Source organism: Hemiscyllium ocellatum, chromosome 37, assembly GCF_020745735.1.
Source record: "Hemiscyllium ocellatum isolate sHemOce1 chromosome 37, sHemOce1.pat.X.cur, whole genome shotgun sequence".
Lineage (NCBI taxonomy): Eukaryota > Metazoa > Chordata > Chondrichthyes > Orectolobiformes > Hemiscylliidae > Hemiscyllium > Hemiscyllium ocellatum.
Window position 1 is genome coordinate 31,516,753 of NC_083437.1, and position 18,311 is coordinate 31,535,063.

General features: G+C 39.5%; 1 protein-coding gene across 1 annotated transcript in view; it reads right to left on the reverse strand.

Annotated features, from left to right (window-relative positions):
* prkcz (protein kinase C, zeta) overlaps nucleotides 1-18,311 on the reverse strand; it is a 410,310-nt gene that overhangs the window by 94,268 nt on the left and 297,731 nt on the right. The window contains exons 15-16 of the mRNA XM_060852456.1: nucleotides 15,241-15,320; nucleotides 4,900-4,989 (exon numbers count right to left, since the gene is read on the reverse strand). Coding sequence (XP_060708439.1) covers nucleotides 4,900-4,989; nucleotides 15,241-15,320 — 170 coding nt within the window. The remainder of the gene's footprint in view (nucleotides 1-4,899; nucleotides 4,990-15,240; nucleotides 15,321-18,311) is intronic.

An 18,311-nucleotide genomic window follows, 5' to 3' on the forward strand; every position in this document is an offset into this window, starting at 1 on the left:
TAACCAAAAAAATTCTTCAAGTGATACTGAGGGAGATAGGGATATTCAGTGCCTCATTTACACAACCAATTGGATGTCAGTAAGAAACCCCCTGGAGTGTCAGAGGCTGAGGGGTGACCTTATAGAGATGTAAAAATCATGAGGAACATGATTTGCTATAACATTTTCAGAGGGTGGTGCGCATATGCAATATGCTGCCAGACAAAGTGGTGGAAGTGGGTACAATTACAACATTTAAAAGGCATCTGAATAGCTATATGAATAGGAAGTTTAGAAAGATATGAACCAAATGTTGGCAAATGGGACTAGGTCAGATTGGGATGTCTCGTTGGTATAGAAAAGTTGGGCCAAAGGGTCTGTTTCCGTATTGTATGACTCTGAGACCCTATATCAGCATCAGCTCGAAGCAACTTCCCATTGCAACATCACAAGGCTAAATTCCACTTTCCAAAGTGTCTTAGCCTGAACACTCATTAAGGGAGGTTTTCTCATCAACATAACATTAGAAGTATTGAACCACAAAGCAGGTATGAATTCTACACAGATGGCTTGTAATCTGGCAATCTACTTATTGGCCTGGCATGATTTATGCAGACCATCTCCTGAAGATGGAGATGTTGGGAGCCAGAATGCAGAGACATAGATAAATATGCACTTACTGTATACAAGCCAGCAATCAAGGCATTGTACTGAGAATTTATGTTACAGTACAAACAAATTTATTCATAAGAATCAAGATGAAAATAGTTTCCCAAAATAAATGCACTAAAATTTACGTCAAAAAAGCCACTTTTTAAACCAAGTGAACGTTTGCAGTTTAGCTTTGAAAGCTCTCATCTATCAGATGTTTTACAGATACTTATGAAGTTGTAACCTTACTAGTCATCAAAATATTCAGAAACTGGTGTTCTTCTGAATTGTATTTTATTAAATTGCAAACAGATTACTTTTGCATTTCTTGCATTTTCCTTCTGTAAGCATAACTTTTTTTTGCAAGTCATCTGTTTTCTGATTTGTTTCGAGGATCAAGACTATGCAATTTCTCAACTTCCTCTTCCTCTTTCTTCTGTAATCTAAAACTTATAACTCAAGCTTGGCATCATCCTATCATTACACTTCAATTTATCTGATCTTGCCTCCATCTTGTCTCTTTTTATTTAGGCTTTTCCTTTCTTTTGAAAAAACAAAAATATTACTTGGATGGACTTATCAAATTCATTGGGGACGAGATGGAGAAAGTAAAGGAATCTTTTTAAATTAGAGGCCAAATAATTACCAATTTATTAAATGTTATGGTGGTCCATAACAATGAAAACAACAGTGGCTACGGTAATTAACAAATTACTTGTTGTAGTTGCAATCTTGATGTCTTTAAACTCTTATCAGCAAATTATCAGTTGAAGGCAATCACATATTTGTCCTCATGTAACTATAATAATAGGTATCCACAACAGAAATATGTTCATTGATTAAAACCTTAAAATATGTATGCCAATGCACGACCCCCAAAGCAAAATTCATACGTCTAGACTAACAAACCATTGCCCCGTGTTATCACAGTTTGAAGCCAAGTAGAAACAAAGATGCTCCCTTGTTCGGCTATAGCATAGATATCAAGTCACCAGATTATTAATTCAGAAACTCAAGCTCATGTAGGGGTGACTCAGTGGTTAGCACTGCTGCCTCACATCATTGGGGACCTTAGTTTGATTCCACTGTTGGATGACTGGCTGCGTGGAGTTTGCACATTTTCTTCAGATGTTCCAATTTCCTCCCACTGTCCAAACATGTGCAGGTTAGGTGGATTGGCCATGGGAAATATGGGGTTACAGAATGGGGGTTGGGTCTGGGTGGAATGCCCTTTGGATGTCTCGATGGGCCAAATGGCCTGCATCCACACATAGGGATTCTATGATTGTTCAAATCATTCAGCCCTCCAACTATTTGCTCCGAATGTTACTTTTATTATGACAAAAGCAGAATGCCAAACTTTGGTGTTTATATGAACAGAAATAAGAAAAAGAAACACACATGCTGTGTTTAGATGCATGCCCTAAAATACATCTCATCTGGAAGATGTCAACATACATCCCACACACTCCTGTCCGAGAATCAAAAGAAGGCTGTTGGCTCAACAGATCAATCGAGAGTCTTTTTAACAATGTCAGATCACATTTACATAATAATTGATGGAGATGTGACTGCAATTTAAAATAACCCCATAACAGTTTACTACTTTCTCAATAGAAACAAAGTGCCTTCATAGGAATCATCTGACACTTCTAATTCTTTGCTTCAGAAAATGGTCTTCCATTGACATAGCCACCTCACCATGTTAAAACCTGGATGTAGGTTTGCTTGCTGAGCTGAAAGGTTCATTTTCAGATGTTTCGTCACTCTACAGGTAACATCTTCAGTGGGCCTCAGACAAAGCACCGTACATGATTCCTACTTTCTATTTATATGTTTGGGTTTCTTCGGGTTGGTGATGTCATTTCTTGTAGTGACACAATTTCCTTTTTTTTTCAGGAGCTGGTAGATGGAGTCTAACTCGATGTGTTTGTTGATAGAGTTCCGGTTGGAATATCATGCTTCTAGGAATTCTCGTGCGTGTATTTGTTTTGCTTGTCCTAAGATGGATGTGTTGTCCTAGTCAAAGTGGTGTTCTTCCTTATCTGTATGTAAGGATACTAGTGAGGGAGGGTCATGTCATTTTATGGCTAGTTGCTCTTCATGTATCCTGGTAGCTAGTTTTCTGCCTGTTGGTCCAATGTAGTGTTTGTTATAGTCCTTGTATGGTATTTTGTAAATGACATTAGTTTTGCTTGTTGTCTGTATAGGGTCTTTCAAGGTCATTAGCTGCTTTTTAGTGTGTTGTGGGCTACCACGATGCCAAAGGGTCCGAGTAGTCTGGCAGTCATTTCCGAGATGTCTTTGACGTAGGGGAGAGTGGCAACGGTTTCTGGATGCGTTCTGTCTGCTTGTTTGGGTTTGTTGCTGAGAAATTGGTGGACTGTGTTCATTGGGTACCCATTCTTTTTTAATACACTGTAGGTGATTTTCCTCTGCTCTGCGTAGTTCCTCTGTGCTGCAAGGTGTGTTGGCTCATTGAAATAATGTCCTGATGCAGCTTTGTTTGTGGATGTTGGGATGATTGCTTTTGTAGTTCAATATTTGCTCTGTAAATAGAAATCAGGAATCATGTATAGTGCTTCGCCTGAGGCCCACTGAAGGTGTTACCTAGAAAGATGATGAAACGTCTGGAAATGAACCTTGCAGCTCAGTGAACAAACCTATATCCAGAGCTACAAATCTTCTCAAAATTTGCTATGTGAAAAACTCTGAGGGTTGCAGAGTGCAAATTCCATTTACTAAAAGGGTGCCCATTATTTTAAAAGTTAACCTTATCAGAAAAAAATAAAGCTTGTGTTCAAATGTATACTTTTGTGGAGTCAGAATTTTTTTGGTAAGAAATGTTCAATACTGAATGCAATACATTGAGTGTATTCAATGATAAATCTATTTAAGATTACTCTTTGAGGTGTCTTACACTTGTTTTCACAAGTCCAAAAACTGGTTTTATTGGGTAAGATCCAAAAATCCAGAACCAAAAACAAAAATTGCTTGAAAAACTCAGCAGGTCTGGTAGCATCTGTGGAGACAAATCCAAGTTAACATTTCCATTCCGGTGACCCTTCCTCAGAACAGTTCAAAACATTTACCGGAAATGTTAAGTCTGATTTGTCTCCACAGATGCTGCCAGACTTGCCGAATTTTTCCAGCAATTCATAGTTCTTTCAGTTTCCAAAAATCCAGTCCTCATTTTGTTATGATCCTTGCTGATGATACTACTGGACAAGTCAAATCCCAGAATGAAACTTGGCTTGATAGATCACATATTTAAAGATTTTTCCGAAGTCATGTGTGGTTAAGTCATCGGAATACTTATACTAAACTGCAAGTGTTCTTTAAAACAGAACATAAGATTATGAAACAAACATAAAAACAAGTTATACAAAACAGTTCAGAAAAATTATAACAAACAATAAAAATATAGTTTCAACCTGCTCTACAACACTATCAGTTACGAAAACCTGTGCCCAGAGAAATTATACACTATCTGAACTCTTCAAAATTCTACTTAACTGACTCCTTCCAATTTCTTTTCTGCAAACTGTAGAGACAATTTTAAGATTCCTTTCTGGGTCTGTAGATATGAACCTTTCACAATTCAGGGGACCAAGTCTTTCTCCAAAAACTTAAAGACTACAAAAACTATAAGATCTCTTGGTTTGGAATCTCCACAGACATGACGACACTTCTGCTGAGGTGACCTGCTCCACTGCAATGAATTATACTTTTGTTTCTTCTAAATAGAAGAAATTAAAACAAGTTTAAGTTAAAATGGATTTGTTCTGTTTCTTCTGTATCATAAAATCAATTGTATAAACATCTTACCCATCATCTTTACACGAGTTCTCCCAACTTGACTGCAATCACATAGTCGTTCCAGAACGACTTTGTCTTTTAAAAACCCTTCAACAAACTAACATTGCTCTGCTTTTGATTTAAAATACAACTTCTAATAATCACAAAACAATGTATAACATACCTTTCACCATAATTCTAAATATTAAACATAGTTGACCAAGTTCAAGGCTCCATTATAACTGATAGTCCGTTGCACACTAACGTAAGCAGTATTCCTACAGTAATGTAATCCTAATAAACCAATTACAGAATATTTTTCTGTTTTGAATAAAGCAACAGGAAGAGTTCCATCACCATTGGACATCCACTTCCTCATTATGCTGACGTAGGCTGTTGCATCTACATGTCCATCTGCCCATCACAGATAGCAAATGATCGACAACTTGTCAGACGTACTGTAATACCTACCAGTTCCCAGTCAATGCTACGGAAAAAGGTGTGAGCCTGGATGTCAGCAAATCCTGTCTGTGAATTACACCCAAGTCGTTCTTTAGGGTCCTGTGAACAATTTAAACAAATAATATGAAAGATAAGTGCTGCTCAAAGATGATTAGATGAATATGTCAAATTTCTATTCCAAAGTCATAAACACTTTCCAGGAAATGTATATTTCTAAAATAATATTTGAACAGCTGAAACACTGGTTGCGTTTAAATAGTATTTTGTGTTATATGTTAACAATAGTGTACGTCTTCATTCTGCTCACAAACCATTTTAATCCTGCAGATACTACAGTGCGTAATATCAAAATATATCAATGCTCTTTTAAATACCCAAATTATGTCAGATTCCTATCCAAAAAATGTTTTTATTTTCAAGTAAATGTATTATTCTAATTCTTAATCTGGATGCTGGATATTTATTTAAATATTTCAAACATAATTGAGCTTTTATTTAAGTTACTCTAGATTCATTGCCTTTGAAATGTATTTTATTAAACTTTTAATAATTTGTAAAATAAAAATTACAAGTTATGAGCAACCAAAATACTGAATCTATTCTAATTGCTCATTGCTTGTTATTCAATTGACATGACTATTTATTGTAGTTATATCAGTTACCCAAGAAAAAGTTGAAACAGTCCTAGTATGGCTTAACATATCACAAAACTAGAGTACTGTTACAGAATGAATGCACTGAAAGTATTAAAAATAGAATAGCCCACACATTACTATTGTTGACAAGTTCTCATTTATCAATGAATGAATCAAACAAAAAAACGCTCAATGTGGAAATTGACAAGGTTCAATTGAGATGTGTTGATCCATTTCTACTGTCAATTTTCAATAAAATACAACTGTTGAATTTTCTATTTCCCTCCACCTGTGCACTTACAAGTGGCAGACTGTATTAATCTATAGCAGGCAAACACCAGGGCAAAAGAGCAACTACAACAGCAAAAACATTGCACATGCGACATCTACAATGTAATGGGTGAGAACCACAACTGATGTGTCTCAGAAGTACTCTTGGCATAAAAGATACTCAAGGCAATGTTTTATGAGTTTGGGAGTGATTCGCCATGCAGAATATGCAGGACTCATAGCATCTCTTGAAGGTTTGCTTCAAATGGCATTCCGGTCTGATCTAACCTCCATTTAGGAGTATGCAGTGTCACATGGTCTTCAGTTTCTAAGTGGAACTGAAAACCATGTAAAAGTTAGTTCCTTTGCTATTTTCCAACTATTAACAAGTATTCATTAAGATGAAACTACACTTTTTTTTTGGCTGGGTTATCACAAGGTAGAAAAGCTTCCCAAGAGAGGAAGCTTTAAGTTGGTCCAAATGGGGAGGATTTTGGTATACAAATCAGTGACTTTTGCTTCTAATCCATAAGTCCCACACTGAGGGTAAGTTAAATCCAATCAATTATTTTCAACAGTATCAATATAAACTGATAAAAATAAAAGCAGACTTGATTCCTTTGCAAATACTTTTCATCATACCCATAAAATTTTGCACTGGAGTTAAACTGCCTGAGCTGAAGACAAGTTACATACCAGAAAACAAAAATTAAGATTTAAAAATTTAATTTAAAAAATTCCTTTATTGTTGCTTATATTCTAAGTCTGTTTTCAAAATGACCTTGAGATAGCATAACATTTTTAAGATCCAAATTGAAGAACTTGTTAACTGGTATCATAAGTAAGAACTGTATGAAAAAAATACAAGCTATTGCAACATTTCTTACCTAATTTCTCAATAGTTCTTGCATGTCTTTTTGGTTTAGTCAATGTAATTTTTTCAATAGTTTTTTTTTTAAAAACTATACCCGCACTGTAGAGCTACCATTTGGAATTAATTTCATTGCCACAAATCAAATGGGAGATGCTTATTGGACTTATTGGAAATATCGGTAGAATGTGTGTTGCTGAGAGTGCACAGCAGGTCAAGCAGCATCAGAGGAGCAAGAGATTCAACATTTTGGGCCTTAGCCCTTCATCAGGAATGATGGAGGGCTGATGCACGAAACGTCGATTCTCCTGCTCCTTGGATGCTGTCTGACCTGCTGTGCTTTCCCAACAACACACACTCAACTCTGATCTCCAGTCCTCACTTTCTCCTTGTTGGAAATACACAGAACCTCAGTTTCAACTACATTATTTACTGAAGGAAGGGAGAAAGAAAACAATTAATGTTTAATTTTCATGGGTCTGACTACTGATTTAATCAGAAGAGATGAATGACTAAGGAGGGATGAAGGAAGGTATCATTTTCTAAAACAAAAACAAGAATATAGATAAGGCACACTGTCAACATGGACTATGAAGTTCTTTGTACCTAAGCTTTACTGTAAGCTCGAAGATACGCAAGTGTCAATATCTTCTAAGTTGATATAGCAGACTCATAGCATTGAAGCTCTACAGTGCAGATAGTGGCCATTTAGCCCATTGAGTTCCACAAACCCTCCGAAGAGCATCTCATCTAGACCACACCCTGCCACTCAATTGTCGTAAATGCACATGTACCATGGCTAATCCACCTAGCCTGCACATTCTTGGACACTATGGGGCAATTTAGTGAGGCCAATCCACCTTATCTGCATATCTTTGGACTGTGGGAGGAAACCGGAGCACCCAGCGGAAACCTACATAGATGTGGGGCAAATATGAAAACTTTGTACAAGTAGTTCCCCAAGGGTGAAAGTGAACCAGTGTCCCTGACTCTGAGGCAGCAGTGCTAACTGCCTTTGCCATCATGCTGTCCATATTGTGCCAGTGAGAACCACAATTTCTCTCCTGAAATAGTACTTTTAAAACAGGCATGGTTCATATGTTGAGAATTCCAACAATTTGGACACAAGTGAGGACTAAATTATTCCAGTAAAATCTCTTAATTTAATATTAAAAGAATAATGCCAACAGCAGAGACGATCAAAATGTAAATCTAATGCTTCTTCTTATTTGGTAATGTACCCGCAAATAAACATTTCAATTCTGATTACTACTTTATTTGTTGATAATTTTTTGAACTGTTCTTTTAATTTGACCTTTTTAAGTATCCAAATTTGTTACAGTAGCTTTTTTCAATAAATATCTTTATAAACAGTTTTAAGGTTTTAATAAAGTGACAACAGTAATGAAGATTATGTAGTAATCACAGTATTTCTTAAACTGCAGATGATGTTCTGAGTAACTGGCATGTTTAAAATGTTGCTTACAATTTTAGTGTAGCAATGTTACCATAACCAGATTGGATAATGAGTAAAAGGGAAGAATGAATCACTTTTCAAGTCTCAAAACTCTTAGTGATAATGATATATTGTAGACTAGCTCAGACCTGAAAATGTGTTGCTGGTTAAAGCACAGCAGGTCAGGCAGCATCCAAGGAACAGGAAATTCGACGTTTCGGGCCAGAGCCCTTCATCAGGAATCCTGATGAAGGGCTCTGGCCCGAAACGTCGAATTTCCTGTTCCTTGGATGCTGCCTGACCTGCTGTGCTTTAACCAGCAACACATTTTCAGCTCTGATCTCCAGCATCTGCAGACCTCGCTTTTTAGCTCAGACCTGGCCAACACTTTGGTGTGTATAGCAGCAAATTATAGGTTAGCACAATCCCAGGCAGCAGCTGTCAGGTTCTGAGTATAGGGGTCTCCCAATGTGATATCTGCTATTGGCAACAAAGAACACCAGATCCAACTAAAACAAAGTTAAATTAGCCCAAACAATCTCATCTGAATTAGTGGACTGAAGAACGAAGATTGCTAAACTAATGAAAATATTTTTCTTAAATCAGGATTTTTCACATGGCTTTCAGTGATGCAGCATTTGCGTTATATGGAAATTGCATAAGGTTTTACCAAAAAATCTACATATTTATACTATGATAATGTTAAAAACTTTTAAATCATACCAAAGGAGAAAATTATTGTGGACAAGCATGTAACGTCTGCATGAGATTGCACAGCAGGAATTCTCCACCAGAAGCAAAAATAATTGAAGGTTTGGATTTTTGACCTTCTTTGTCATATGATAAAAAAGAAATTTGATAAAAAAAGGCACATAAGTTGGTGCTGAAATGAGAATACTGATTTAATGTTTATATTTAAATGCACGTTAATAGCTACACTTTCTCTATTTTAAATATGGTTGGATAACATCATTGGTAAGATAAGGCAGGCCATAAGCACAAATTTTACCTATTGATGTTATCTGTGCAAACACAAGCATTAGTATTTAGCAATACAAGTGCCAGGTCAACATCAGCCAAATAAACCTTTCTGAGCTCCATTTACTATGTCCATTGAGCCCATTTTTAACCTAAGAAAGTCAAAGTTGTTAAAAAAAATCCCTGCAGGATAAAAACAACCTGTGATGTTATCTCAGATTTTTAAATTTGCTTCCACTACATGTTCTCAATTTTGCAGACAAGATACCTCCACGGAGAGATTTTCTTGAGAAAACATATTCCCTAACTGTGGCAAGAGGCCACCCAGGAGGGTGTCTTTTGCAAAATGAATAGTGTATTGCCATTGGTTTGAAATTCCTGTTACATGCACAAGTCAACTATTCCAATATAGAGCACAAGACATTTGCTCTTGTATTTAGCATCTTGCATTTTCTCACATAATTACTTGGTGACAAATATACCTTTGAAACAATTCATAATCTATTAGAAGGTCAAAAATCACATGACACCTGGTTACAGTCCAACAGGTTTATTTGAAAACACTAGCTTTTGGAGCACTGCCCCTTCATCAGGTGTTAATGAGACAGGAAGACCTTAGACACAGAACTTATAAGGAGTTTTATGACCCGTTGATCTTTTCCTGAAAATACAGTGTCTTAGTCTTCCTCTCTGACTAACACCTGGTGAAGGATTAGCACCCCAAAATCTAATGTTTTCAAATAAATTTATTGGACTGTAACCTGGTGTTGTGTGATTTCTGACCTTGTCCAACCCAGTCCAACAGCGGTATCTTCACATCAATCACCAATAGAAGTAATATGCCAGAAAGGATGAATCAGGATATTCAAAGGTTCATGAATGCACAGTTGCCACACCCAATGTATCAACTCTATAAAATATTTCATTCACCTCTTCGATGAAAATAACCATAGGCCTATTTACAAAGGATTTCATCCTTGTGACAGGTTCCTTCTGTAAATTTGCCATTGATCTATGACTTTGCAACACAAGTGCAACCATCATTGACACGACATGCACTACTTTCAGTTTGTTCTGTGCCTAGGATCAGATGATGTTCGAAAACAGAATGCAGCACAGTGGCACACAGTTTCGAGGTATGTATACATAGTGAGAGTGACTGATATCATATTGTGAACTTACTATCCATGTACCAATGGTCTAGCAGAATGTGATATGAACTGTAAAATCAATGGTCATCAAGTGTTGAATAACAAAGCAAGAGTGTTGCATTGCATTGCGATATTTTCATGTGCAGCTGTTCAGTGTCTCTGGCCAAAGCATTACAGTTCAACCTTGAAATGTCTTCTTCAGTTTCATAGTTTCACAAATGGAGAGGGATTATTTCCCCCTGCACAACGCAAGATCTGAAGGCAAGTGTATGCATGACCTTGCCCAGCAACCAATTGTCCAACCATTCTGACATGCAGGGCATTCTTCTTCAAAGACAGTGATGAAGGAGAGATAGCTGACAAGTAAGCAGGTGAAGAACAAAATTATGCAGAGACAAAATAACTGCAGATGCTGGAATCTGAAGTACGCAAACAGGAGGCTGGAAGAACATAACAAGCCAGGCAGCATGATGAAGTGGAGAAGTCAATGTTTTGGGTATTAACTCATCTTCAGAACTAGATGCGCGGGTAGGGGTTGCTACAGATAAAGGTAGAAGGGGAGGGGGTTGGGGTGGGGAGAGTAGCAGAATGGTGAGGTCATGATAGGTGGACACAGGTACAGTATGACTTGGTTGGTCGACGAGAGGAATCAATCTGGTTGGTAAAAGGAAGGAAAGGTCAGTAGGTGGAATGGAAGGGAGGAGGCGGGGCTGGAAAGGAAGTCAGGGGATGGGTGGGAAGGTTATTTGAAATGAGAGAACTCAATGTTAAGTCCTTTGGATGGTAGGGTGCGCAGGCCGAAGATGAGGTGTTGTTCCTCTAATTTCAAGTCTGATTCACTATGACAATGGCGGATGCCTAGGATGGACATGTCAAAGGTGTGTGGGAGGGGCACTTGATGTGGGCAGTAACTGGGACAATTGGCTGGCCACTTCAGACCAGGCGAAGATAATAGACAACAGACAATAGGTGCAGGAGTAGGCCATTCTGCCCTTCGAGCCAGCACCACCATTCATACCAGATGCATTAGGCTTTTTCCGCCAGCAGTGGCTACTCAAGTCTCCCCTCTGTACTTATGTTGTGCCACGCAATGAAGCGGCAGGTTATTTTTATTTTTTTGGGCGGCATGGTGGTACAGTGATTAGCACTGCTGCCTCACAGTGCCAGATACCTGAGTTCAATTCCCACCTCAGGCGACTGACTGTGTGGAGTCTGCACATTCTCCCTGTGTCTGGGTGCTCCGGTTTCCTCCCACAATCCAAAAGATGTGCAGGTCAGGTGAATTGGCCATGCTAAATTGCCCGTAGGGTTATATGAAGGAGTAAATGTAGGGGAATGTGTCTGGGTGGGTTGCGGGTTGGTGTGGACTTGTTGGGCCGAAGGGCCTGTTGCCAAACTATAAGTAATGTAATCTAAAATGATGGTCATGGCTGATCATCCTCAATCAGTATCCTGTTCCTGCCGTATCCCCATATCCCTTGATTCCACTATCCTTAAGAGGTCTATCCAACTCTTTCTTGAAAGTATCCAAAGACTTGGCCTCCACAGCCTTCTGGGACAGAGCATTCCATACACCCACCACTCTCTGGGTGAAGTTTCTCATCAACTCTGTTCTAAGTGGCCTACCCCTTATTTTTAAACTGTGTCCTCTGGTTCGGGACTCACCCATCAGCAGAAACATGCTTCCTGCCTCCAGAGTGTCCAATCCTTCAATAATCTTCTACGTCTCAATCAGATCCCCTCTCAGCCTTCTAAACTCAAATGTATACAAGCCCAGTCGCTCCAATCTTTCTGCGTAAAATAGTCCCGCCATTCCGGGAATTGACCTTGTGAACCTATGCTGCATTCCCTCAATTCCTCTTGTAATGAAGGCTAGTATGCTATTAGCTTTCTTCACTGCCTGCTGTACCTGTATGCTTGCTTTCATTGACTGATGTACAAGAAAACCTAGATCTCATTGTACTGCCCCTTTAACGAACTTGACTCCATTTAGGTAGTAATCTGCCTTCCTGTTCTTGCCACCAAAGTGGATAACCACACATTTATCCACATTAAACTGCATCTGCCATGCACCCGTCCACTCACCTAGCCTGTCCAGGTCACCCTGTATTCTCCTAACATCCTCCTCACATTTCACCCTGCCACCCAGCTTTGTGTCATCAGCTTGGTAAAATGGCCACCTAGACTACATTTGGTCTCACCGAAGACCACAGCAGTAGCATCAGATGCAGTAGACTAGGCTGGAGAAGATGCACATGAACCTCACTCTCAAGTAGGAGGACTGCTTGGGGCCCTGGATGAATATGAGGGAGGTGGTGTTTGGGCAGGTGTTGTCAGTTACAGGGGAACATACTGAGGTGCTTGGTGGGGAGTGTGGTGCGAACCCAAGAGTGGTGAAGGAAACGGTCCTTGTGGAAGGCAGGGAGGATGGAGAGGGGAAGATGTTTTGTGTGATAGGGTCTAATTGGAGTTGGCAGAAGTGTTTGAGGATGATACTTTGAATGAGGAGGCTAGTGGGGTGTAAAATGAAGACAAGGGGGACCCTACCTTTATTATGTTTGGAGGAGAGGTTTAGAGCAGAGGAGTAGGGAATGGAACATTGTTTGAAATAGGATGACATCTGGGATGCTTGGGAGTGGAACTCTGTCAAAGCAGATGCAATGGAGATAGAGGGATTGGGAAAACAGAGTGGAATTTTTGCAGGATAGCGGGTAGGAGGAAGTGTAGTCCAGATAGTTATGGGAGTCTGTGGGTTTGCAGCCAATGCTGGTCTGTCAAGTGGAAACAGAGGGATCAAGAAAGACAGGAAGGTGTTCATTGACTTCGTTAACAACTTCCACCCTACCATTAAATTCACTTGGTTTATCTCTGACACCTCCCTCCCCTTTCTTGACCTCTTTGTTTCTATCTCCAGCAACACATTTACTATAAAACTCAGACTCTCATAGCTACATGAACTACAGCTTCTTCCACCCTGTATTCTGCAAAAAAAATCCATTCGTTTTCCCAATTCCCCTATCTCATCTGCTCTGATGCCCTCCTATTTCAAACAATGCTATTCCCCCGACTTTGCCATCCAGATAGCCCTCCACCACACCACCTCCATTCCACTGCTCTAAACCCCCTTCCTCCCAACCCCCTCCAAAAGTAGGGTCCTCTTGTCCTCATTTGCTACCCCCATCACCTCTGCATCCAATGTATTATCCTTAAACACTTCCACCAACTCCAAATAGACCTCACCATCCAGAACATCTTCCCCACTCTAACTTTCTCTGCCTGCTCCAAGGACAGTTTCCTTCGCCCCTCCTTGGTTTGCACTACAAATTCCCACCAACCACTCAAATGCCCTGATGCCTTCCCCTGTAACACTGTGCCCATACATCACTTCTCTCACTGCCATCCACGGCCCCAAACAGTTCTTCCAGTTCACCTGCATCTCATCCACCCAGTCTACTGCATTCCGTACTCCCGCCACGGTCTTCTCTACATCGGTGTGACCAAATGTAGATTAGGTGACCGTTTTGCCGAGCATCGTCGCCTGGCCTGAAATGACCAACCTGACCTCCCGGTCACTGCCCAATTCAATTGCCCCTCCCACTCCCCTTCTGACATGTCTATCCACGGCATCCTTCATTGCTGCAGTGAATCAGACTGCAAATTGGAGGAACATCTCATCTTCCGGCAGGGCAGACTACAGCACAGAGGAATTAACATCGAGTCCTCTAATTTCAAATAATCTTCCAAACCATCGCCCAGCTTCTTTTCCGGCTCTACCTCCTTCCTCCCATTTCACCTACTGACCCTTCCTTCTATCTACCAACTGGATTCATTCCTCCCATCGGCTTGCCAGATCATACCCATTATCTGTGTCTACCTATCACTACCTTACCATTCTGCTTCTCTCATCACTCCTCCTCCTCACCCTCTCTCTCATTATCTGTGGCTCTCCCTACATCCACATCTAGTCCTGAGGATCCAAAACGTTGACTCCTTGCGGTGCTGCCTGGCTTGCTTGCTATGTTCTTCCAGCCTCCTGCTTGACTACCAAAATTGTGCAATGGGTAGCAGGTGCAAGCTAGAAACACAAACTTGGATATCAGCAAAGATTTCTGAAATATGCAATCAGCCCAGATCATAACAATTCAGCACTGTTCATGGCGCTACGAGGACAGTGATGATTGTGTAGTGATGTTGAGTGAAGCAACCAGCAACATGACAAAATTGCCATAGTACATATACCTCTCCAAACAGGAATGTGATTACTAGGTGAATGAGCAAACCCGCGAAGTGTTACAGTGAAGCTTTAAACGTTAATCTTATAAACTCAATATCAACTGTTTTTATAATTATTGAATTGACAACACTTGTCCATATCCAACTATGTACATTTGCTTGGTCTAGGTTTTTATCTTTGGTAAAGTAGGGTGGCGTATGTTGTATTATGTCCTATGGTTGGCATGTCAGTGTGTCTTTAAGAAATATGCTCATGATATCATTACTGCAGTAGAGAACGTGACTTGAGCGTATCAACATCACAAAATACATTTTACCTCTGATCATTTGAAGCACTATACTGTAAACATGGTCCTCTGTTGAAATTTAATGCTTAATGTCAGCCCAGTCAGTAATACGCCCAAGGAACGTAATGTTCTGACATAAATTGGTAATAGGATCTTTCAATATTACAACATCCATACTCAGTTTCTTATGTTATGGAAAATCAAGTAAAACACCTTGCTGAAGGCAATTTCACATCCCCAAAAACATGTATCTTTTTGCAAGTCTACATTATCCTCCTCACAATTCAAAATACTTCCATGTTTTGCATTAACTGCAAATTTTGCAATTGTACCTCGTACACCAAGATTGTTAATATATATGAAGAACAATTGTGTCAACAGTTAACTCCCTGCTTCCAAATACCTTATTGACTTTGGATTGTAATGAATACCTGATTTCAAATCAACATCTGAACAACCAGTCACTTACCTTATTTAAAAATCCTTTTAGGACACTGGCTGCTTTTACTGAAAGTGATCTAGGGATTCGAATAGGCTTCTCCAAAATAACTAGAAAGATTTAAAAAATAAATTAAGTATATTGCTGAATTTATTATAGATACAAATTTTCTACATTTCATTATTTTTTGAAAATGTCTTCAATTTTTTCTCTTCATTTAAACTTTGTCCAATTTGAGTGTGCGACATTAATCATAGCTGAACGCACTAGATGACTCAATGGGATAGTTTTTTTTTCTGGAACACAACTTTCAATCCTGACATGATTATTGAAAGCAGATTTTCTCCTTCAGTCATTATCTGTTCTGGACAGAAAATAATTCTAGTAAGTGCATGTTCACAATTTAGAATATCCCATAAGGCTGGCATGCTACTTTGTTCACGCTTAAAAAGTTTATAAAGACACCTTGGGACGGAAATGGAAATGTTATATTTTTGCAGAAGATGATACTTGTTGCACTTTGTTGGAGAGAGATACACAAATCTCATTCTTAACTAACTTCCATCAATGAAAGTTCCAAATGTACAGGTCTTATTTTACAGGATTGTCAAACCCATACTATTTACTTTGATAGTCTAACAAAACAAAAACATATTTTCACTGAGTTAACAGAAGAATATAGTCTGAACCAAAACGTTCTTATAACCCACCATTAATACTACTGCCTCCTGTGGGCAATTTCTGCAGTTGCAGGAATTTGTACTGATAACTGATGAAGAGTCATCTAGACTGGAAATGTTAGCTTGCTGTCTCTCCAAGGATGCTGTCTGACCTGTTGTGATTGCCAGCATTTGATGTTTTCAATACTACTACCTAACTAGTGCACTGGAGACATTAACTAGAATGTGTGAGGTGCAGTCAGTATTTGAGTGAATGCATTAAGTTCCACCCTGTGCTAAGAACAAAAAATGCTGCAAACTGACAAAGGCCACATAGACAACGTGCAACTACAGACTACGCAACCAGGATAATGTTGGTGAACACAGTCCTGCATATGGAGGAAGCAGCATATAGTAGTAAACATTCAGAACCTGAATATAAGTCCATGCAGCATTCAGTTTAGCTTTGAAGAATCTGTCATTTAATGCTGAATTAAAAACTAATGTGGAATGTTATTTACCTCCTGTGAATCAACAAGTTGCATTTATGTACTATTACTTGGAAAACATTCCAATGCATTTCACAATTAGACAAAACGGACACTTGGTCAACAGTAGAGAAATTAGATTTGCAGACATAAACAAACAATTCATCACAAAGACAGTATTAAGAAGTACATAAAAATGAAAGGCAGCTGACGTATCAGAAAGAACTTCTAAAGCAAGGACTCGAGGCAGCTGAAGGAAACAAACTAATCTCAGAGAAACAGTTACATTTTGTGGGAGGGCAGGGTAGCATTGGAGAACAATACAGATTGGAAATAGGGAGGGATAAAGCAACAAAGGGAATTAAATGAGAATGAGAACTTCAGTTTGGAGATGTTGGAGAATCAGCAGCCAACATATGCCAGCAAGGGCAAAGAAGACGGGTGGTTTGGAATTTAAAGACAAAGGATAAACAATGACTTAAGTGGAACAGGAAAGAACACAGTGTACTAACAGAAGAGTAAACCAAAGTATAAAGCCAAAAAAGAATAAAAAAACTGTAAAAGACAGAACTAACGCTATTGAACTGTATAGCACAGCATTTGAGAACTCTGATCAATTCATAGTACAAACAAAATTTGCGTTGCAGATGTTTCGTCACCTGTCTAGGTGACATCCTCTCTGCTTGGGAGTCTCCTGTAAAGCGCTTCTGTGATGTTTCCTCCGGCATTTATAGTGGATTTGTTTTTGCCGCTTCCAGTTGTCAGTTCCAGCTGTCCACTGCAGTGGCCAGTAATTTGGGTCCAGATTATGTGCTTATTGGACCCTGGACCCAATATACTGGCCACTGCAGCGGACAGCTGGAACTGACAACCGTAAGCGGCAGATACAAATCACTATAAATGCCGGAGGAAACATCACAGAAGCGCTTCACAAGAGGCTCCCAAGCACTGAGGATGTCACCTAGACAGGGGATGAAACATCTGCAACCCAAATTCCCAGCTCGGCGAACAGAACCACAACAACGAGCATCCGAGCTACAAATCTTCTCACAAACTTTGAGTACAAATAAAAATAGATTAGTACAATCCAATAGCCATTTGAGGTACTCATCATCCTCTGCGTAAAGAACTTTCCGTGCAAATCTCCCTTAAACGTTTCCCATAAACCTTGAACTCGAGACCCCCAAGTGACAAAGTTCCTTACTCCAGGGAAAGCTTCTTGCTATCCACCCTGTCTATACCTCATATGATTTTGTAGACCTCTATCAGGTCTCCCCATAACCTCTGCCTTTCTAAATAAAATCATCCGCATCTACTTAACCTCTCTTAATAGCTAGCGCCCTCCAAACCAGACAACATCCTAGTGAACTTCCTCTGCACCTTCTCCACAGCATACACATTCTTTTGGTAATGTGATAATCTGTATGCAGTATTCCAAATGCGGCCGAACCAAAAAGTCTTCGACCACTGTAACATGACCTGCCAAAACTTGTACTCAATATCCTGTCCAACATAGGAAAGCATGCTGTATGCCTTCTTGACCACTGTATTGTCCTGTGTTCCAACCTTCAGGGAACAATGGAGCTGAATACCCAGATCTGTCTGCATATCATTTTTCCGCAGGATGTTTCCATTTACTGTATATTTTGCTCTTGAATTGGATCTTCCGAAATGCATCACCTCGCATCTGCCCGGATCGAACTCCATCAGCCATTTCCACAACTCTCCAATCTATTTGTATTCTGCTGTATTCTCTAACAGCCCGCTTCACTATCTGCTACTCCACCAACCTTAGTATCATCTGTAAACTTGCTAATCAGACCACTGTACCTTCCTCCAAATCATTTATGTTTATCACAAACAACAGTGGTTCCAACAAGGATCCCTGTGGAACACCACTGTGACCATTTTGAGAAATTCCCTTCAACTACTACTCTCTGTATCCTGTTGCTCA